Here is a 22,504-nt window from a genome sequence, read left to right as displayed (position 1 = left end):
GAAAAGCAAAGAATTTGAGGTGTCCTAAAATATGCTCTGTATCAGCCTTTCCCAACTCTTCCTCCCATACTCGCTTATATATATTATACTTCTGAAATTGGCCTAGACTAAAAAAAAAAGAAGTGCTCACTCCCTTTAGGACAAATTTCTCTATCACTAATCTCTTTCACGTGCTAAAACGTTTTGCTTCTTAGGTGTAGGCTGCTTTCCCTCATTTGTGATACATAACCCATAGTGCATATTCAATATGTTATTGGTTGAATGAAATTCCTAATATATGAAAAATACATCAACACAAAAACTAAAGAAGCCCTTACCTCTCCTTTTTCATTTCGTATTCTTCTGTTGAAATCTTTACCTTCGAGGCATAGAAAATCTTCCCCCGGATGTAAAATACCACATTTGGTAGCAATAGCCCGAGCAGTATTAATATTATCACCAGTAACCATCCGTACAGTAATTCCAGCCCTCTGACACTTCTTTATTGCTTCTGGTACCTGGTTTACAAAGAAAAAATTCATATTACAAAAGAAAATTAGTATTTCCAAATAATGCATTACTGCATAGTTCCACAAACAATGACCATTTTACTTTCATCTCAAGATATTCAATATTTCTTGAATTACTCCCAATAATCTCTTCTATCCTCTTCCATTGCCACAGTCCTAGTTCAGGCTTCATTTTCAGTTATGATCCTACTTAACTTGTTTGCATTATTTATTTACCAAAGGCTTCTTAAAATGCTCCCCAACCCCCAACTATTATGAGGTTCTTTTTTGGTTGGCTTTCTGGTTTTACTGCCCAGACAACACCAGAGTAAAATGCTGGGGTGTGCTCTTTAGGGTTAAGGTGGCTCACTTTTCCCCTCCCACTCTGTATCTTTTAAGGATTACCCTACTTATTCTTGTACATTTAACTGTCCTGTTTGTGCTAATAATTTTCCCAATCTACATCTTTCTCCCACCTCATTGTGAATGCTGAGTTCATAATTTCATCAGAGAAGTGAACAGAGGAATCTGGGAGTCCAAAGACAGGGGGACCAGGTTTTTTAAAACCTACCTAACAGAAACCTAGGGGTCATCTGAGCTCTTCCAATCTCTTATTCTACCCATCTTTAAATGACAACGAGTCCTGTGGATTCTACCTCAAACCTTCCCTGCACCTGGTCTCCCCTGCTTGTTGCCTCAACTACCAAAATAGCTTTCTAATTGGTATCCCTGTCTTTATGTTTGCTTCTCCTGTAAAACATCTGATACACCTGATGATAGAATTATTTTTCTAATCGATTTTCTTAAAAATACACGACAATTTCTCAACTGTTACACTATTAAGCCACAAAGTTCTTAGTGTAACAGAGTTTCACATTGAACCTCAAAGTAATTTCTAAATTTATCTAAAATTTTTCTCTACAAGACAGTCTGATGGATGAATTAAATACATATTGTTTCTGTTTCTCTACTTCTGGCAATTCCCTTTGCCTAGAGAATACTTCCTGCTCTTCTCTAATCAAGATACCCATACTGATTCCTCTGGAGCAGAGGCTGCAAATGCAAACACCTATAGAGCCATGTGGGTAACATAAATGAGAAAAACACAGAACCCAAAACTAATGCCTAATGAGAAAGCTACTTGGCTTTAGCCTATTTTTTTTTTTTTTTTGCTATGATGAAATAAATGCCCAATGTTGATAGAACCTATAACTTTAAGAGAAAGTAGAAAGCTACATTTGTGTATGCTCTCTCAATACATAATACTTTACATACACACACACACACACAGTCCAAGGAAAATCTGACTGAAGGCTAAATTTGGCCTTGCAGACTGATGGTTTATGACTTCTACTGTAAATACAGTTTAAATGTAATGTCTCTGAACAGCTTTCATGGCCTACCTAGACAAAATTGTGCCTTCATACAGCACATGCATCTATTATTTTTAAAAAAATCAACATTTGATTTTGAAACATTGGAATAGGGGGACAATGAATAAAAGACAGAAACTGGTGTCGGGTTAAAACCATGTGGCAAATAATATTAAAGAAGGGCAAACTAACATTTATGAATGGTCCACTAACCACACCAAATATCTTCAAATAAAGCCCACAAACCACCTCCACTTTACAATAAGAAATTGAAGAGAAGCCAATTACCTTGCTCAAGTACCTACGCAAATTCAATAAAGCTGAATTTATTCTAGATATCTAATCAAAATTCTCTGTATCAGAAATGCAGTCCACAATACCCACTCACAGAAAGCGGTTTTATATTACATTGTCTCATATTAGTCTCAAAGTATCCATCTCATATTGTGATACTAAAAACAAAAATTAAGTGCCACTTTCATGTTTAAAAAAAAGATGAAACTCTTAATCAACCTCAATGCCAAAAGCATGAGAACAGCAATCTACTTTCCAGAGGACAAAAGCTGTAGACACCCTGATCTAATACTACATCTAGGTAAGAGCTAAGCCATAAATCAATGCTTAAAACTTTGGTTTCCTTTTGACCAAAGGCAAACATCACCCACCTGGGTATTTCATCATTTCTGAACAGATGGCAGCTTGATTCTCCTACTCCTTCAATAATATCATCTACCCCTCAGCTAGCAATGGAAGACTGACTGTCTCTCCTCTGTAACACATCTACTTGTGGAGCTAGACTCTCCTCAGGAGAGCTCCTGGAGCCCCTCGGGTGAATTTCCCAGCCTAGGCTCCTTTCAAGCTACTAGGTCCAAATGCCTACAGGATGTACATTAGGGTGATTCAGACACCTAAAAAATGTCAAGAATCATATATCCAAACCCAACAGATTCATTCCTATTGGTTTTACCTCCATTTACTTTGAAATCATCCCTCTCTTTTTGTCTTCCCTGCCACACTGTATGTAGTGCTAAGCCATGATCATCTCTTCCTGGGATCACTGCGATAATCCCTTCTCTGCTTTACTTCCTCTTCTATTTCTTACACAGTACCTCAAAGAGTATTTTAATGACACAAATTGTGTTACTTTCAAGCCTGAATTTCTTTAATTACTTCCCACTGAGTTTTAGAATAAAATTCACAACCCATATGTTTTGTAAGACCAAAGATAATCTTATCTGTCCCTTCTTGTCGACACTTAAGGCCATACTGGCCTCCTTTCTAACTTTGAAATAGTTAATACTTTCCCACGCTCAACGCTGTCTCTGAATTTTTTGTTCCATTTGCCTGAATATTCTTCTTGCAGCTGTTAATATGGCTGGCTCCCTTTCCGCCATCAGATCTCAGTTCAAATGTCATATCCTCAGAGATCTCCTAAGGTGTCTAAGTCACCTAATTTCATCACCCTGAGCATACCCTTTATAGCCCTTTTCACTCTTGTAATTGTCGTATCTGGTATCACCCTCCCAACTACCCCCATATGCCAACCAGAATGTAAAACCACTGAGGGCAGAGACCAAGTCTTATTCCTTACAGAATATATTTTCACTTGGCATACTGTCCAAAAATTTATCATTTTGTCTGTTTGGTTGTCTTCTCTAGAAGACAAATTTCATGACTATTTTGTTTACTGCACTATTTCCGGTTCCTAAAAGAAGTACCTAATATAATACACTGGGTACTGAATCAGTTAGCTGAGAGTCATTGAACAAAAGCTGCTTTTGCCTTTGTGCTTTTACTCATGCTGCTGCTTTGCTCAGAATGTGCTTACAACTGTCCCTTGAGGTTCAACTAACACCGCATCCGTTAAGACTCAGATAGGTAATTAACCTCCCAGAAGTCTTACTTGACCCCTTCAGTGGTTCACAGAGCATAGCAGTGTTTTCAGTACACCTTTTAGACAAAGCCAGATTTAAACATTATAGTTTAGTTCTATGGTCTAGAGCTAACCTCTATACAACTTGGTTTTTTTTTTTTCTCATCTGTTAAATGAGAGTAATGTCACAGAGGTAAACATTAAATGAAGTAACATATGTAAGGCAGTTGGCCTAGTATCTGGTACACAGAATTCATTTAAGAATTCATTAAAAAGATGTTATTGCTTTAAACAAAGTTGGGGGCTCATGTTCTGTGCCCATATAACATGCTCTGGATAAACCTAACAATGTACTAACATCCTGGATTATGGTTACATGTTTGTGCATTCCCACCCAAGAGTGACTTCTTTTGAGGCCAGGGACTGGATTTCAAAAATCTTTAAGTCTAGAAAGATTACCCTAGTACAATGCCTGGCGCATTTAGCAGTTGCTCAATAACCTTTAAAATAAACAATTTAAAGAAGCCAAGCAAAGTGTATAGATGCATGCTGTCAAATATGGTACTAGGATGTTTAAATTCAAATTAAATAAAGTACAGAAAACTCATTTTTTTTTTTCAGTTGAACTAGCCATGCTTCCAAAACTCAGAAGTCACATGTGGCAAAGAACTACTGTAGAGAACATATAGAAAACTTAACATATAGAAAACTTCTATCATCACAAGAAAGTTCTACTGAACACTGGTCTAGAGACCATGAAAACAAGTAACCTAATACATCTGTTACTTAATATAAATATCAACTGAAAAACCTACCCAGCTCAAGGCACCGTGTTAGGTTATGGTGCTATCAGTACATAAAATCCCAAAGAGAAGCAGTCTAATTAAAAACCATCAGTAAGTAGCATATACATCGCAAGCACTGTTTTTCCCACCTATTTTGGATTCACCCAAGAAAAAACAATAAAATCACAAACACCAAGAATGTTACTAGAAAGCTGGTCCCAGCCAGTGCCTGGATCCCCTAGGGTTAAAGATTGCGCACATGCAGAGCACAGAACGTTTCACCACCTCAGGTCTCACAGGGTCTTCAATCCCCACAACAGCAATGCACGTGAGGCCGGTGACAATATCATTTTCATTATCCCACTCTGGTTCGGGTTCTCCTGCTGGGAAATCTCTGAATGCAAGACATATGGTTCTCAAGCCTTCTGATGCCATCGGTTCAATCACTGTTTTTACAATATCATCACGGTCCCTTGGTCTGAACACTTTTGCCTCACCATTAGCACTCAAGATTTTGAAACACCTAAAAGGAAATGTTGAATCCAAACATCAATAATTAACAAATATAATGGTTAATGCCATTTAGGTGAACTGGAAAGGCTAGAAATCATGGGATCTGATACTAGGAATTTAGAGAATTATGTATGCTGCATTTCCACAGACTTAAATCACACTGGCTTTTTACCTTTCCCTTTTTACAACAGATCTAGTTTTTATGGTTCTCGTTTTACAGTTCTCCGCCTTATCAGTTATTCTAGATATTCTCTAAACCTTCTCTTTTGGAAATGCAATGCTTTTAAAATTTCACAAAGAACCTCTAGTGGCAGAGGAGAATAAATTACACAACTGTCCATCCTGGTACAGAATCAGGCATTAACACAAAATTCATAAATATTCTTCTTTTAAAGTAAAATACCAAATTCAATCAACCCCTTACCTGAGATGTTGTTTCATCACCTATATTGTTTTAGCCATGAAATAAAATAATAACTTATTGTTAAAGTAAGCATTCTACTGAAACGAGAGACATAATGCCAAAATAGTTTTATCTTCAGTGACACTAACTACACAATTTTAATTATGTAGTGAACAGAAGTCACATGATGTACTTCCCTAAAGTTTATTTTTTATGATTCCATGCTCTGCCCCTCTCCCTTGTGATGCCACCTCCTTCTGCTTCTAGGCGGTGATGGCCAAATCCACGTCTTCTGTTTTGATGGTTTTCCAAAGCTCTCCATCACTGCTGAGGAGCTCCACAGGGATGCTGGAGCAACACCTTAGACCTATCACGAGCAAGTCTAAACGCTGCCTCCTCCGTATCAACACCCGCCCCACTCATTTCCACGTAAATCTAAAAATCTCACCTGCACACTTCCTTTTCCTATCACCTACACAGTATCAGCTCCTAAGTCCCACATATTGGACCTCTTAACAGTCTCCTCAATGTTGCCTCTCCTTTCTGTTCCCACTCTGCTACTGCCTTCTCCTGGCTCTTACTTCAAGCTAGAGCTACTGTAATAGCTTTTTAAATTATTATCTGTCTCCAGTCCATCCTCTCCTTACTGCCAACCCACCTTTCTTCCTGATGTAAGAATTATCTTTCATCACAGATTTGCTCCTTCTACCACCTGATGAAAGAAACCACTCCAGTTGTATCCTCTGACCCACTTAATTTTTTCTGCTTAACCTAACGTGTAAGAACCCCTACAACAAAATGTAAATATTACTGGGGGACTACTAGCTATTGGACCCCAAGCTAGGTGTTTCACATGTGTCCTTTCATTTCACTGTCTCAGAGCTGGTGGGCAAAAGGCTTGACTGGTTTTGGTACAAAAATCTTCCCTGGATCACCTATCTGCCATTCAGCAACGCATGGATGAGACAGATTTCTAACCTTCACACCGACATCAGATAACCAAATGTTCAATAAAAAGAAGGCTCTATGTGGTCTGTGTGTCACAAAGGCCCATTACTACCCAGATGAACTATGCGACCAGCTACCTCCCCGATATGGGCTGTGTACTCCCGCCTCCTTTCCTTTGATGTGGCTTCCTTCACCTTGATGTTCTTCATACCAAAACCTAGCTGAAGTGCCACATCTTTCATATGACAATGATCTCATCTTAAGACTCTGTAACCATCTGTCATGTGCTGCGTTTCAGTGATTTATTTATAGACCCGTCTCTTAAACCTATTAGAATATAATCTGTCAAGTGTTCATTAAGATAACACTGGATTATAATCTACATATAAGCAAATTAAAAGTAAAAATACTTTAAATGCCTAAGTTCAAATGAGCTCTAATTCTCCAAGGCTGCTCTTACATTACATTTTTAAATTCTCTATTGGAATTAGGGAAACCAAATTAATTTCAACACCTATTAAGAACATACAAACATCAGAGAAATTTTACTTAAGTGTGTAATGTCAAAATTGAAACTACTGGTCTGTAAAAGGACAGTAAAAGAGAAATATGATCATTTAAAATAACAGGAAGATATTTAAGTATCATAATGCAGCAGCACAGGTAAAAAACCTCATTCTGATATAAAAGGAGAATTCTGAAGATCTAGTGTTAATGCTCTGCTATTCTAAAAACTTATCTATAATTCATTCATCACATTTTTCGAGCTCACTATCTACAATGTGGTGTTGAAGATCTAGACTTGAATTTTTCTTCCCAGGAGGCCTTTATTTTTCATGATCCTCTGTAACCACGGAATCAACACGTCTAAAAGCAAAGATTGAGGTTTATTTTATTAAGTCTATCAGACTTAATGTAATGGGCACATTTTCCCTCCAGCAAAAACTATGAAATAAAAGAAATAGAAGTACAGAAATGGCAGGATACCATGGGCGAATACCTAGATACCATTAAAATATGCTGAAAAGCTCTGAGGTCCTATCAAATGCCTGATGTTCACAAAAAAGGAAACAGCAACAATAACAACATAGTAGGTATTCCATAAAGCAACTACAGTGAGCAATTTATTCATCTAAGCATTTTACTCTTACTTTTTCAGAATTATCTCAGATGCACCCTTGCTGAATATTCGAAAACTTCCATCTGAATTTTTCAGGACAGTACTCATGGACTTCCTAACAGAATTGAAGGTGTAGACTTTGTACAGTGCTTCTTCTGGTATTTCATTTCTAACATCCTGATAATCTCGTTTTAAATCCAAAAGAAGTCCCAACAAGGCACATTCAGTTTTATTACCAACATGACGAGGTAATCCACCCTCTTTCTCTGGTGGCTATAAGAGAAAAAGGTTTAGAAACTAGTATCATCTTGTTTCTCTATGACAGTTTAACTTATAATGTAAATAGAATGTGACATTCTAAAACAAAACTACATAGGAAACTTCTAGTAATATCAGCATTTCAAAGAGGGACACAAAAAGGTACGGTAGAAACGATCTCTGGGGCGAGAAGGACATGGATTCCAATCTCAGCCCTGCCCGTTACTAGCTACGTGAATTTTTTGCAAATTACCCCACTGCTGTGGTCCCTGGCTTCAGCATCTGGAAAACAGGTACACTTATGACCCAAGAATTAAGTGAGATAAGGCATGTAAAGTTTAAAGTTGGCTCCTGGCACACAGTGAGATTTAATAAATTTTAATTCCTTTCCTTTTCTCTTCCTGTTTTCATTAAACATTTATGTTACACAGTTCAAAATTAAATCGACTATACAAGTTTTTAAACTTAGAAGTATATGCATTAAAATAAAGCACTGTTGTCTTAAACATATACAAAAGCTTTATTTCCTTCATCGTATCTTCACAAATACCACCTTATATATAACTATCACTACAGTAATAAGGCCAGATGTAATCATCTTTACTTAACAACTGATGAAAGTAAAGCTCACTTTCAGCTAGTAAAAGGCAAAGCTAGATCTAGAACCGGGATCTCATAACTTTTCAGTCTAATATTCCAATTCATGCACATTTTCACTAGACAATTTGTAGTATTAATTTGGTTCATGGTCTTGACCCATGAATCACTAGAACATGTATCAACTCAAGCAACACCATACTTTAAATTGCAAATAAGACTTTTAACTTGCAAAGTTAAAAATATTTTATTCTAAGGCAGCACAAAGTCTAGAATTAGTTTATTGAGTTAATTTCAAGAAGTCTAAGGATGATGGCATTGGCAGGGTATACTGAGAAACCAAACAGAGCATATAGCAAGCATAGATAAGAACATATTCATTTAAGTTGAAATCTGGCTTTAAAATTTTCTCTAGAAAATTGAGAGCTGACTTTCTACAATAAGATAGCCTGGTCTTTCACAAAATAAATTTAATAAGAATTAAAAATTAAGAACTTATTATAAGGCTTGAGAGTTTCTGAACACAGGAAATTCAAAATATAGGAGGAGGAAAATGCAAGTAAACAAGGTGTAAGCTGATCAACAAGTCTTGTGACACAAATTGTATTACAGAAACTTACATACATTATCTAACTTATGTAACTTCTAAAAACAGATTCAGTTCTCCAATTTACATATAATAAGGGTAGGACTGAAGAACTACACATAATCTATTATATAAAAATTAATTTTCATATACAAATTAATTATTAAAGAAACCTTACCAATATTTTTGATGTATAAGCACAATTCACAGAAATTCCTGTTACAAGATAGGACAAAATATTTGGTGGAATAGCTTCTGGTTCAGGAATCTTTTTATAGTGTTTTTCATTTATGTAAGCTTGAACAACCGTCATTCTGTTCATTGTCAATGTTCCTGTTTTATCTGAACAAATAGCTGTAGCATTTCCCATGGTTTCACAAGCATCCAGATGCCTTACTAAGTTATTATCTTTCATCATTTTCTGTAGACAAAAAAAAAAAAAAAAACAAACCCCAACCTAGTTAGGCTACACATACAAAACCAATCACCTCATTACATAAAATTACAAAGTACTTTAAATTAAGAATTAAAACTCCCAGCTATATACAGATATACAGTATAAAGCATTTATAGATTTAATACTGGAAGAATTTTGGTATATTTAACCTATTTGAATAAGCTGAAGAGCATATTAGCTTTCTGGGGTTACATTTTTTTTTAACCAATGCATAACATAAATTTAGTACATGAATATAGATACTTATACTCATACGCAAATTATGTTGACTATACGCCTCCAAAAGCTTCTGTGAAGTGTCTTCACCTTATGTAAAAGCAAAGACAATCTGTATTCCACTTACAGAGGTACTCATGGCATTGTAAAAATATATGACTTTTAAGGATTAAATTTTCTCCTTATAAGACAAAAGACAAATCACCAAGGAAAAAGTAGCTTTTATCAGTTAAAATACAGAACTGATAGGCATACAGTTATCTGATTTTTTTTTTTTTACTCTGATAGACTAAGATAATGTATCAAAACCAGAATGGGTCATTTTTATCTTGTCCATATGCTGATACACCTGGCATTCTCATCCTTAGGATAATCTCTTCCTCTTATTTATAAGAACAAAATAGTCTCTGAAAAACTCGGAAGAGTTTTCACAGTAGCCCCAAAAGGCATTTAAGTTAAAATGCTTGATATTCATTTTCAAAAATGTAGAATGGGTTAAAAAACTACAGAGCAGGTTTACAAAGTGTGGCCTGTGACTAGTGATATACAAGATACTGGCAGAAGCTGGTTCCTTTGAAGAAATATGGAGAAGAGGTGTACCTCTGAAATTGTGATTTATATGAATATTGAAGATTAAAAGAATGAAGTTCTATAGTGAAAAAAAAAAGCGCTCAATTTCACAAAGTACTAATAAAGGATCCAGAAAGACTACATACCTCCAAGAAGAACAACGTTAAGTGGTAACATTTGGGCTAAACACTTTTAATAAAGAGATTAAAGAAGAGCAGCTAAAATGCTCTTATTTATTTCCTATGAATGTAAATTAATTCTGCCTATTTTTTTTTGATCCACTGAAAAATTAATGTCATTGATGACTACTCAAGATGAACGGACAGTATTGATAAAACGATAATTGTTTCTCCCAATTACTTCTAATTATTTCAAAACATCAAAAAAAAAAAAAGACAAATAGGTATTACACTGTATTTCATCATATTGAAACATCTGCCATTTGAAATGAAAATGTTAAATGCCTGAAAAGAAAATAAACAATAAGCAAAAAATATTCTTATCCTGACAGGTTAACTGTATAAGATGCTGGAATTCGCAGGATCAGAGGGCGCCAGTGGAAACCGTGACTGTTCATACGGCTCAGCGCCATCAGGAATACTACTTAAGAACTGCTCATTTAACACCAGAAAATTGACAAGAGCGGCATTCTGCCCATTAAGTATGATTTTACCTGCAAAGCCATTTTGAAAGATCCAAATTGCCCAAAAAGCTAAACCTTTTTGAAAATCCAACTCACCTTTTCCATATAAGATATAAAATTAATTAAAATAAATTAGTAATTTTCAACCAGATTACAACTTCAAGCAAACCGTAGTGAGCAAAGCCATCAAAGCTCGTTTTCAGCATTCTACTCGGCAACTGGGAACTGATGCCAGAGACAGAGTAGAGGAAGAGCCGGTGATTCACAGGACAGAGAGAGTTGGCCCTGGACTATGTGACAAATGTCAGGGGGCTGGTGAGGCTGGACCAGAGGAGCACCGAGAGGTCTGCAGGGCCACACTGGCTGGGCCCTGAGGGACAGAGGGAGCTTGGGTTTTTTTCTAAGTGTGACGAGAAGTCACTGGCATTTTACACAAGGGAATGACAGAGCTGAATCCTACTCCAGGAACTGGCGTCCGCCTACTGTGCAGAAGTTTGGCTTTGTTGTGATGAGGTTAGAAGAGCAGAAACAAGAAGCCCTGAGAAAGATGGACTTAAGAGACGCCTCTATGCTGTGTTCCTACAGGTCAATGCTATGCATTCTTCCTTTAATTTTACAGATGGGGAAAAGGGAGGCCATACAGTAAAATTAAGTTAGACACTGCCTAGCGGGGCTGTGCTCAGTTTGGGTCAAGGCTGCCTACAAGGAAACATATACGTCCAGAAGTGTCAGAGACCTTCAACTCTGGGCAGGGGCAGGACCTGTGACAGCATTTCTAAAGGAGACTATGCATTTCTGGAAGACTCCTACTTTCAGAATCAGAAAGAAAAGAGGCACCACAGGTGTCAATTTTCTCCACCAACTAAAGCTTTAAACTTAGTAAATCGACTTCACCGTTTTCTGCTTACCTTGACAGAGTAAGCCAGGGAGATCGTGACGGCCAGGGGGAGACCCTCTGGAACCGCAACCACCAGAACCGTGACTCCAATAATGAAGAACTTTACAAAATACTGTATGTAAATTGGTGTGCACTCTGCAAGCCATGGTCTCTTCTGAACCCAGAATGTATCAATGACAAAATATAATACTAGAATGATAACTGTGATGGCAGACATCAACAAACCTTTCCGTATATTTAAAAAAAAAAAAAAGAAAGAAAGAAAGAAAAAAAAAGTCATTATTTCAGTAGTCCAGACACTCCCCATTGTCAATTATGTATTAGCCACTGGAAGAAATTACCACTGGTTTGAAAATACTTACTTTAATGTCTCTGAGAAATTGTTACTTTTTTTTTTTTTTTTTTGCAACTAACTCATCATTTGGCATTGTCAGATTTAATTTCTGCTTCCAAGTATAGCCCTGTCCCCAGGAGAACTGGTAGAAAAGTGTTTATGATTCTTTCCTATACTTACTTGTATCTTCGGCCTTCTACTAAAGCTAAGACAAAATAACAGGTAATGACAAAGAAATACCAAAAGCTTAGAATGAATGGGTACTTCATATGCTGGCAACTGCTTACTGCTGAATGTGAAGCTGGTAGAAATCTGATTGATGGGGAGACTTGGAATTAAATATATTCAACTCTATGTTTTTTATTTAAAAAATTATTTCTCTCAATTGTTATCTATCCTCAGTTCTTCACGTTCTACAAACCATTTACCTATTTTGTCGACGACTCAGTCTTTTACAGATGAGTACTGAAAAATAAGACCAGTTCACATATCCGCACCTAATACTCCAACTACCTTAAATCTACCCCTTCCCCAAAACTGAGGTAGTATTACCCTTTAGCTACACATTACAAAAAGCAAGTATTTGCTATTGGATAAACTTATTCAGAACGGGAGCAAAAACCTCACTTTTCCCAACATACTCCTAAGTAGAATTATGTAATTTAAGTGACTTTTTTTTTTTAAGATTTTATTTATGACAGAGAGACAGCGAGAGACGGAACACAAGCACAGGGGAGCTGGGGAGGGAGAAGCAGGCTCCACGGCAGGCTTCCTGCTGGGCAGGGAGCCCGTATGGGGCTCGATCCCAGGACCCCGGGATCATGACCTGAGCCGAAGGCAGATGCTTAACTGACCGAGCCACCCAGGTGCCCCAATCTAAGTGATTTTAATAGTATATGCTGATTTATCCACATGTTCTTTCACATACATGATACTGCTAGAGGGCATGCTATGTTTTTAGCTAAGAGCTCTGCTTCTGCTGCTTTTCTCCACCTGAAAGTGGTTGTATTAACAGGTATTTCTAGTGAGGATAGCAATTTAGTAACTTTGGTCTCACTAGGATGGTACTTAAGCTAATCCATTCAATTTAAGTAAAGTGGAATTTTCAGAAAAACATGATCTCATTTTCTTCATAGTCAATAAAAAGATGAGCAACATGTGTGGTAAAACTTCTTTTTACTAAAATAAAGTTGGGGGCACCTGGGTGGTTCAGTTGATTAAGTGTCTGGCTCTCGAGCTCAGCTCAAGTTATAGTCTCAGGGTCCTGCGATGAGCCCTGCCTCAGGCTCTGTGTTCCGCAGGGAAGGCTGAGGATTCCCTCTGCCCCTCCGCCCCTCCCCTCCCTCACACGCACTCTCTCCCTGGTTCTCTCTCTCTTCAATCAATCACTCCTTTGAAAAAATAAAATATAGTTGGATAATCTGCTTTGAGTAACCAAGGGCACTACTAGCACTCTCTCTATTGCTCCCAGAAATCCTGAGAAATTCAGACATGGGAGTATGGGCGGTTTTGGGCATGAACCCTAACCTCACCCCTTACTGCTAGCTCCTTCCATGTATAATGGGGTTAAGAGCCCCTCAGCTGCCATGACATCACAAGGATCTGCAAAACTCAAAGACCTGGGAGTCTGTGGATAAAACTGAAAATATTTTTAAACCCCCTTCCACTCACAAAGCATCTATTTGCAGACTTAAGTGGGTCTAAAGGCCATTTTCAAGCAGAAAGTCAGCATATTTTAAAAGCAAAACACCTTATTTTCTTCTATCATACCTGCTTTGCCAATCTGAACAGCCAGCTTTGTAAGTTTCCCTTGTAAGACAGATTTTTCCTTTTTTGGCAAATTTGCTTTCTTTTTGTCTTTTTCATCACCATCTCCACCTTCTTCGCTCTTCAAAGGCTGCATTTCCATGGCTGCACCATCCTGGGCTTTCGCTACATAGAAGAACAAATAAAACGTCACTACATTTTTTAACGCACACAAAACTATTAATATTTTGAAACTATTTTTGAAACGTATCAGTTTCTTATAGAAACTAGAAAAGATTTAAATATTCGGCTTTGTGTGTGCATGGGTATCTATGTCTAGCCAAAGAAAACAAGACAATAGTGATACTAGGTTGTGAATCTCTGTACCAGATTTGAAAATGTTGTGCCAGGTAATAGGGATGAGGGAGAAGAAGAAACGTGGGATCCTTAGAGTAAGAACTAAATACCAAAATCATTTCTCTCCCCTCGTGTTGTGTTTGATAAGGTTCGTTTCCAAACACTATAAATCCCTCCCAGATGTGACCATAATGTAGAACATTATGTGTAAACCATATAGAAAAATGTACATGTTTACAGACCTACATAAGCGCCAAGAAACCATTTCAGTTGTATATTCTATTTCTTAGACATTTTTCCTAGCAGTATTATAATAACAAATGTTATAAAAGTTGAAGTACTTAAGTTGAAAGTTATCTACATCTGGATTTTTCTTAGCTTACTACCACAAATCACAGTTAAAATCTTATTGCCACTGTAAGGGCAAAATGACTACGGCACTGGCAGGAAGAGAAGTTAACCCAAGTTAACATAAACTGTTGATTTCCCCTGCCACATGTATCCTACTTTGGATGAATACAGTATATAGTAGATATACTTTTGTATATAATGAAAATAAGCTAACTGTACTCTTATCCTTGTGAACTTACCTTTGTTACGATTCTCAATAGCTCCATCTTGTTTCTTATCTGTAGGAACAAAATGGGAATTAAAGTTTTCCAAAGGAAATAAAGACAGCCATGCTGAATTATGCAGAGGCAGTTCACATTTCTATAACAGAATTGTTACACAATGGTGTGTGCTTGTACAGATAGAAAGCATTTGGCTTGCAATGACCCGCTGGGTCGATCACCTCCTAGGTCTTCACTAAGGAAAATACGCCAAAATAATTTGGGACGTCTATGTAAGACTTGACTCTCTTATATGCTGCAATGAACCCAAATATGGTACCAGAAGATCTCAAACTAAATACTCATGTAATTCTAAGAAAGGAGAAAAGGGCAGGGGTAGGGAGGGAGGGAGACATGTCCTGAAGATAACAGGCACACAGGAGGGCTGTGCTGGGAAGGGGAGAGCTGTTGTTGGGAAGGGGTGCAAAACCCACACAGAAAAGACAGGAGAGGCAAGTAAGTAAAATTAGAATATGAATAAAAAGAATGGGCCAGTAGGAGTACCAGTTGAGACAATTCAGCAAATTAGTTTCAATCTGGAGAAAACAAGCATGGAGGAACGTCTAAAGCAATAAAATAATCCAGGAAGGACTACATCTATTGTTTGGAGCAGGCAGTGGAATACTGAAAATGAGAAGGGAGGCAGAGCTCATTCAGTCAATTTTTCTCCTACCTTCTCTATCTAGAAGAGCTATCTTCAAACTGGGAAACGTGGAAGAGAGTCCAGAGGGAACAGCTGTTCACGATAGATGAGGAGATAGTATCTAGCTACTTTCAACAGGCTCTGAGTTCAGAGGAACCAGACAGCTACATTCTAGACTAGGAAGGAAAGGAGAAAGATTACCCCCAACTGCTTTTGGGTAACAGCCAAAGCAGTCAAGAGAATGAGAGAAGGGCTGACGTCCACAGATGGAAAAATGCCCCACTTCATGAAGGGAAGAAAAAAAAAAAAACCTCAACCCCAAGAATCAAAAATGATAAGACAATGAATTAGATGTTCATTCCTGAGAATATTTTTGACGGGTTTAATCAAAAAAGAGATGTAAGATCTTAGAAAAAACAGAGCTTGTTAGAAAAGACAAGGGTCAACAAGTATCAGGTCATGATGCAAACTCCCCTTCCTTTTTAAATAGGGTCCGTTGACCTTTGACTCCTATAAATTAGGATGCAGCAGTGTCTGGTTAAGAGCCAGACAAGCAGGTCTGATCCACCACTTACTAGATCTCTGACCTGGAGCAAGCCCAGCATCTCAGCAGGTTTCTCATCTTTGCATCCTAGGGTTTTAAGGATTAAGGAGATAATGCACACAGTATTGAGTAAGTGGTATCATTATCACTGGTTTTCAGACTGCCTTCCACTCCACCTTAAGAAACCTAAAGAGGCCCCAGGAGGGCTACGGAAAAACTGGGACAAAACAACTTAGAATGGGGGGTCTTGCTAACCTTCACTAGCAGTCAGTTTTCAAGTATGGTTTTGTTTGAACTAAAAATTTCGCAGCTGAAGATGAAAGCCAAAAAATAAAACATCCAAATATTAAAATCGTGGTTGTAGTTAAAGCAAACCAAGATTTTAGCAAGGTTTTTATTTTAGAAGATCTCAAAATACTTATGTGTAAGAGAGAAATATGGACTTACTATCCTAAGTAAAATTAAGTACATCCAAGTGGCTAAACCACAGTAAACTGCTGTCACCCTAAAGGAAAAGAATCGTGTAGGCGCAAACCTAAGTGGGAGAAAAGGGTGGTGCAGCAGGCAGAGCAGGATGGGGAGGGCTTTTTAAGAAAAGTAACGTGTCTCCAGCTGCGTAATTCTGAGCTGTCTCCCTCCTCATGACAGTTTCTGGTAAGATGCTTGTGGTTAAACTATGGTTATCCATTTTTGCTGAGGACAGATCACTTGCAGGGACAGCAGATACAATGGATTGAGATCAAATCTCTAAAATCTTGGTATCTAATACTTTGGGCTAAAGGTAATAAACAGGGTAAATGTCAACGGGAAGTCTTTGTCTTATGTCCAGAACCCACCGACTTAAGTATAGATGGGGAAAACGTGAACAATAGAAAACGTGAAATAGATGAAAAGCTCAAGGAGACCAAAATGTGATATGGTTGACCAAGTTATGACTGAAGATGCAGAAGAGATAAGCACTGGAAGTGAGAGTTTAATTCACTTTGCTGCTCAGATAATGGAAAGACACTAAGACTAAAGAAAAACAATAAAGGTCAATGAAAGTATTCGAGGAGATGCTCCATTTGTCTGGCTACGGTAAAAGGGACTGATGCGTTCGCTAAAAGCCCTTGATGGACTGTGACGTCTACAAGAAAAATCAGGAAATGGAAGAGACTCCACTAATTCTACCACTTGAAAGTACTACAATGAGTAACTTTTTATAGAACGTTTCATATCAGAACCTCATAAAAGAAGCATTATTTTTTCTGTGCCAGTTCTTCTAACCAGTTGCTGTATTTCCAAATACCAATTCTCACAGAAGATTGTGGAACTTACTTTTCTTTTCCTTTTTCTTTTCATCTTTCTTTTCTTCCTCTTCACCTCCAGCTCCAAGTAAGGTAAAGATAATTCCAGTTTGAGAATTAACACCTACAGCAGTAACGACCATTCTTCCAGAGCCTTCCATTACATGAGTACCTACAGCAACAGAAAATTTACTGTTTTAAAATTGTTAGTTTTTTTTCCCTCCTACCTTCACGTTTCAAACTTTAGTCCTACTGTCTTTCATATACAGTACTTAATAACTTCAATAAGACATTAAATAACCTAAATTCTTAGGCTTAAGAGTTTAACTCTGTAATCCATTTCATCTGAATTCAAAGTGCACTCCACCACTCATGTATCATGAGAGATTGGTCAGCTTATCACATCTCAACTCCTCACCCATAAAATGAGGACAAGAGTACCTACCCTCAATAAAAACAATGAGACTCAAATAAAGGCACACATGTAAAGTGCCTTTGCACACTGCCTGGAATCTGTGGGCATTCAAGGAATACACATTAATTTTAATTGTGAAATTATTACAATGATCATTACTGACACTACTGAGAAACACACTGCGTAAAAAGAAATGTGTTTATAACCAAAAGGACTCCACAGCAACAAACTGCCCTATTTACCGCACCCAAACCCGTATCTCTTCCTAAACCAGCTTTCCACCCAGCCAGCCTACATTACTGCAAAAAGCCTCCTAGCTAGTCTGTCTTTCCAATTTGTACTGACATCAGTTTTAATCTCTCTAAAACGTGAATTTTTTCACAAATGTCTCATGGCTCAAAGACCTCTGATTCTACGCTAACTAATGGATTAAATCCAAAGTCTTCACCTTGAGATCAACCAACCCTTGGTTAAACCTTTCATCCATTACTCTAACATAAAATGCCAAGACGGAAAGCTATGGAACAGAAATGGGGACGTCGATTATATACTGACCATCCCTTACGAGCGTCTTGAAAGTTGGCAGGCATTATTTTTTCTTATTTCCTAAACATTTGCCCAAGGTTATATAACAATTAAGTGGCAAGACAAAGATTCAATCCAGCTTGGTCAAGGGACAAAGGGCATATTCTACAATGCCCGTAAGTCTATGGACCATTCTCTGACTCGTATAGCTACCTCTGCACCTTTCCTAATTAAAAGGCTTCGCATCTCTCTAGTGTAATATTGTTGTGAATTTTAAGTGGCCTTCAAAAGCAACTCTTTTTTCTAAACTCCCAATAAAGCCTTCTTTACAGTTATCACATTTATTTGATCTCCTAGTTTACAACCATATGGGCAGGTTCTGTTGTCCCACCACCATTTTATCTGCCAAGTCAACGCACAAAGGTTATTTGCTAAATAATGTCATAAAGCACAAGTCCTTATTCCAGTAGTTAAAAAATTATATTTGTCTTCTAATTACTGGGCAACTTATCCAATGTGAATATTTTAGGCCTTTGATTTTCTTGCTTTTATTCTTTGTTTTGTTGTTGTTTTAAGTAGACTCCACACACAGCATGGAACCCAACGCAGAGCCTGAACTCAGAGATCAAGAGACGGATGCTTAACCAACCGAACCGCCCAAGTGCCCCTGATTTTCTTGCTTTTAAAATTCTATATTCTGAGTATTTCACTGATTATTAGCTCCTCTGTCAGTGAACAGGCAAAGCAAACAAGAAATGAATTTCAGGATAGTGAAACAGTATTTATTGAGCAACTTCTACATGTAAAAGGCAATTTCTTTCTTTTAACGATTCTGGCTTTTGGCAGATTTCAACGTTTTTACATTCTATTCCTCCTTACCACAGGTAATCAGATGCTGGTGGTTAACGTGCTCAGGCAAAGTAAACAGTTTTTGTTCTGGTCATATCCCCACTGCTAACTGAATAACTGCTTTTAAAAAATCTAAATTTAAAAAGCCAAGAACAGCAGTGAGGGAATGGCATCATGAGAATACATTTAAAAATAAATGCATTTTATGTTTTTTAGTACATTTTTGGAATAGGGAAATAAATGGAGAAAAACTTTCCCACCCACATTACGATAAGGGACTCTGCAAAGTTATTTCGGTCTTTTCTTAGCCATGGAAAATTTGCAGAGTTCTTGTGGTACACTTGGTGTGTCTGGGACCTGAGTCTACATAATGCTTACTAGCAATCTCCATTAAAATAGAAAAGAACCAAAGTTCAGGTAAAGGACATCAACCTGAAGAGCTAAGCACTCTGTAAATAAGCTAGATGTAGACAGAAGTCCGGCAGTATATATAGCAAAAGGCAAGAGAATATCGCCTTAGTTCGCCAAATACCGTGGCCCAGACAGTCTGTGGGGGTTAAGGTCTGATTAGATTGCTTCCCCGTCCTTGGAAAGACTATAGATGTTACCCAGTTAACAATTACAGTTTCTCAAAACTACAGCAAGGAATAAATAAAAATAAGTATACGTTGTACTTAGATATACCGCACTTCTATATCTAAGATATGTCTGCTTGGAATGAATTACAAGCACACCCATGTAAAGAAAAAAACAAACAGGATGTTCTTGGTAGTGCAGAATTTTGAAGGTACACAAATCCCCAGATTTTTCTTAAGAAGTAAATCTATATTATAACTGGGACCTCTACCCTCTAATAATGGTGTTTATGTAATTATTCTGATTTTTAGTGGTGGGATATTTTGCAATCGGTGTTTTAGGCACATAATTGCAAATCTTAAAAAGGTAAGTTACACTGAAGTATATGCCCGGAAGTTGTGGCTTTGACTTAAATGACTTGTCACCAGTTTGACTTTGGTTTCAGTAAAACCATGCTCAATCAATTAAAATATAAGGTTCACTGAGAAGAAGTGAACGATTACAGCTGCCAAATTATTACACAGTTCAATCGGCAGAAATCTCCTTATGACGTAAAATGTTAGCATTCTATTAACACCTGAAAATGGTAATAGAAGACAAACAGGCAGCATTCTGTGCACTCCAAGCTCCAGCGTAATTCAGTCTAGCAAACATATATCAACAATGATCTTAGAGGCAATTTTACAAATTCTATAAAGAACATTAGAAAATTAAGAGTAAAAACCTGGAAATCTAATGTGAAAGAACTGGCATGCTTTTGGAGTCAAGTGTGAGACTGTGGGGCTCCCTCTCACTCAACATTTTCGAAGGCTGCGTGCAAATTTTCCCACCATCCCTTCCCTTTCATTTCCAATTAACCTCAGGTCAAGCTACCACAGTTACTGTTGGGAGAGCCTCCCAGGTAGACGGCCACGTCCCCATTTCAAACAGTGCCCTTACCTGTACAAATCCTACTCTTTGTTCTCAGCACGTCTTACCTATGTGAAAATTCACTTCTCCCTAGTAGATGTGTGCCACTGCTAGGCCTACCGTTGATCGGTTATGTAATCTTTGATAAATAATCTAGGTCTCAGATTTATTCCTCAGCAGTTAAATGAGGAAGCCAGATTAGATCAATTTTAAGGATTATATCAGTTCTTAAAAAAAGAATTAAAAAAAACCAACAAAACCCAAAAAACCTGTCTTTGGTAGTACATCCAAGGGAATTCATTCATTTGCTTTAAAAACAATCATTCTTTAATTTTATACATCAACAGGCCAAAAGAATTAACATAAGGCAGAAAAGTAGAAATCATTAGGCTTCTATTTCAGTTTTATCATTATACTGACTCAAAAACTCTTATTTGGATGTTTTTTTTTTTTTAACTTAAGCTCCTCATTTGTAAAATAGGGCTCTGGATTCAAAGATCTCTAGTATCTCTGCCAACTTAAAAAAAAAAGTCCCTAAGGATTATAGGGTAGAAGCTAACATAAAATACAGAATCCTTCAGTTGTAGGCTCTTAGAGAAACTGTGTTTGCTGACAACGGGATACAATCGTGGAAGAGAAAGAAGTGCAAAGATAAGAAAGAAGTTCATACCTGATAGAAGTAAGGGATCCTTATCTAAAGATTTCTTAACATGATCAGATTCACCAGTCAATGAGCTTTCATCAATTTTAAGATCATTGCCTTGAATCAGTATGCCGTCAGCTGGAAGAAGATCGCCTAAAACAAAAAGCAATGGTATACTAAACTGCCAAAAGGATTACAGGAACTTTACCTCTAGCCTACGAGGTACTGCTAGTTGTTTACTTACCATATTTCACCTGAGCAATATCTCCAACAGTAATGTCAGCTACAGGTATCTGAATGACCTGACCACCCCTGATGACCGTGAACTTCTGTTCTTGTTCAATTCGACTCTGCAAACCTCTAAACTGTTTTTCCTTACTCCAGTCATTGAAAGCTGTTACTAATACCACACACACTACTGACAAGAGGATTGCAGCGCCTTCAATCCAACCAGTTTCTCCTTCACCTTCTTCCTCTCCAACAGAAACTTCTCCACAAACTATATGGAAAGAAAGAAAATGCTTATCAAAAAAAAAAAAAAAGATTCTGAATTGATGACAACAGACATTCTATAAATTAATTATGTTTACATACCTTGTTAATTTTACTCTAAATACCTTACTGAACCCAAAGCATTCCACAACGATAAGAATGCTTACTATGTCAAGTTCCCTGCCACAGAAGATTCTCACCCTCAGGGCACAGAGGCAGTCTAGAGTTCTAGTTAAGAGCAAGGACACTGGGGAAGATGAAATCACAGCCTCAAGGCAAGTTACCTACTTCTGAGACTCCCTCCCTTAATCTGTCAAATTAGGATAATACCACTTACTCCGCCAGAGTTGTGAGGATTAAATGAGAGAACACTTTAATGTAGGCAGAGCAGTGGTTAAGAATTCCTTCACAGTTGACCAACGGTTAATGCTACTAATCATTACATATATTAGACAAGATGTACAGGAAAACTTAAATACTACATACTACCCATGAATCATGCTTATTGCTTATTTACTGTATCAATTTTACAGGAGTAAAGCAACACTTGGTTTCCAGAACATGAAAAAGTAAGCCAAGGGGTACTCATTAACCCAACTATTTGGGCACCTGCTCTAGGTGCCAGACAGTACTTGAGTGGCTGGGGACACAGCAGTAAGTAATACACACAAGCACTGTCTTCGCCTGAAACCCATACTCAGATTGGAAGGTGTGGACAGAGTAAAAAGAATTCAGATAATAAAACACAAATAATTAATTTCAGATATAGCAAATGGCATAACGAAAATAAAGGAGGGTGATGTGCTATCACGTGAAGAAAGGGCTAACTGTGGTTTGTGTGAACAC

At 37.5% G+C, this 22,504-nt stretch overlaps 1 protein-coding gene across 7 annotated transcripts in view; it reads right to left on the bottom strand.

Moving 5' to 3' along the window:
• ATP2B1 (ATPase plasma membrane Ca2+ transporting 1) overlaps nucleotides 1–22,504 on the bottom strand; it is a 121,147-nt gene that overhangs the window by 23,812 nt on the left and 74,831 nt on the right. For all 7 annotated transcript variants that reach the window (XM_082740364.1, XM_082740367.1, XM_082740361.1 and 4 more), the window contains 10 exons: nucleotides 21,411–21,665; nucleotides 21,194–21,319; nucleotides 17,281–17,421; nucleotides 14,756–14,794; nucleotides 13,833–13,994; nucleotides 11,739–11,953; nucleotides 9,123–9,365; nucleotides 7,535–7,776; nucleotides 4,805–5,042; nucleotides 318–497 (listed from right to left, as the gene is read on the bottom strand). In XM_082740364.1, the coding sequence (XP_082596490.1) occupies nucleotides 318–497; nucleotides 4,805–5,042; nucleotides 7,535–7,776; nucleotides 9,123–9,365; nucleotides 11,739–11,953; nucleotides 13,833–13,994; nucleotides 14,756–14,794; nucleotides 17,281–17,421; nucleotides 21,194–21,319; nucleotides 21,411–21,665 (1,841 nt within the window). The remainder of the gene's footprint in view (nucleotides 1–317; nucleotides 498–4,804; nucleotides 5,043–7,534; nucleotides 7,777–9,122; nucleotides 9,366–11,738; nucleotides 11,954–13,832; nucleotides 13,995–14,755; nucleotides 14,795–17,280; nucleotides 17,422–21,193; nucleotides 21,320–21,410; nucleotides 21,666–22,504) is intronic.

The sequence above is a fragment of the Mustela nivalis genome, assembly GCF_964662115.1.
Source record: "Mustela nivalis genome assembly, chromosome: 7".
Lineage (NCBI taxonomy): Eukaryota > Metazoa > Chordata > Mammalia > Carnivora > Mustelidae > Mustela > Mustela nivalis.
This window is presented reverse-complemented; position numbering and strand designations above follow the sequence as displayed.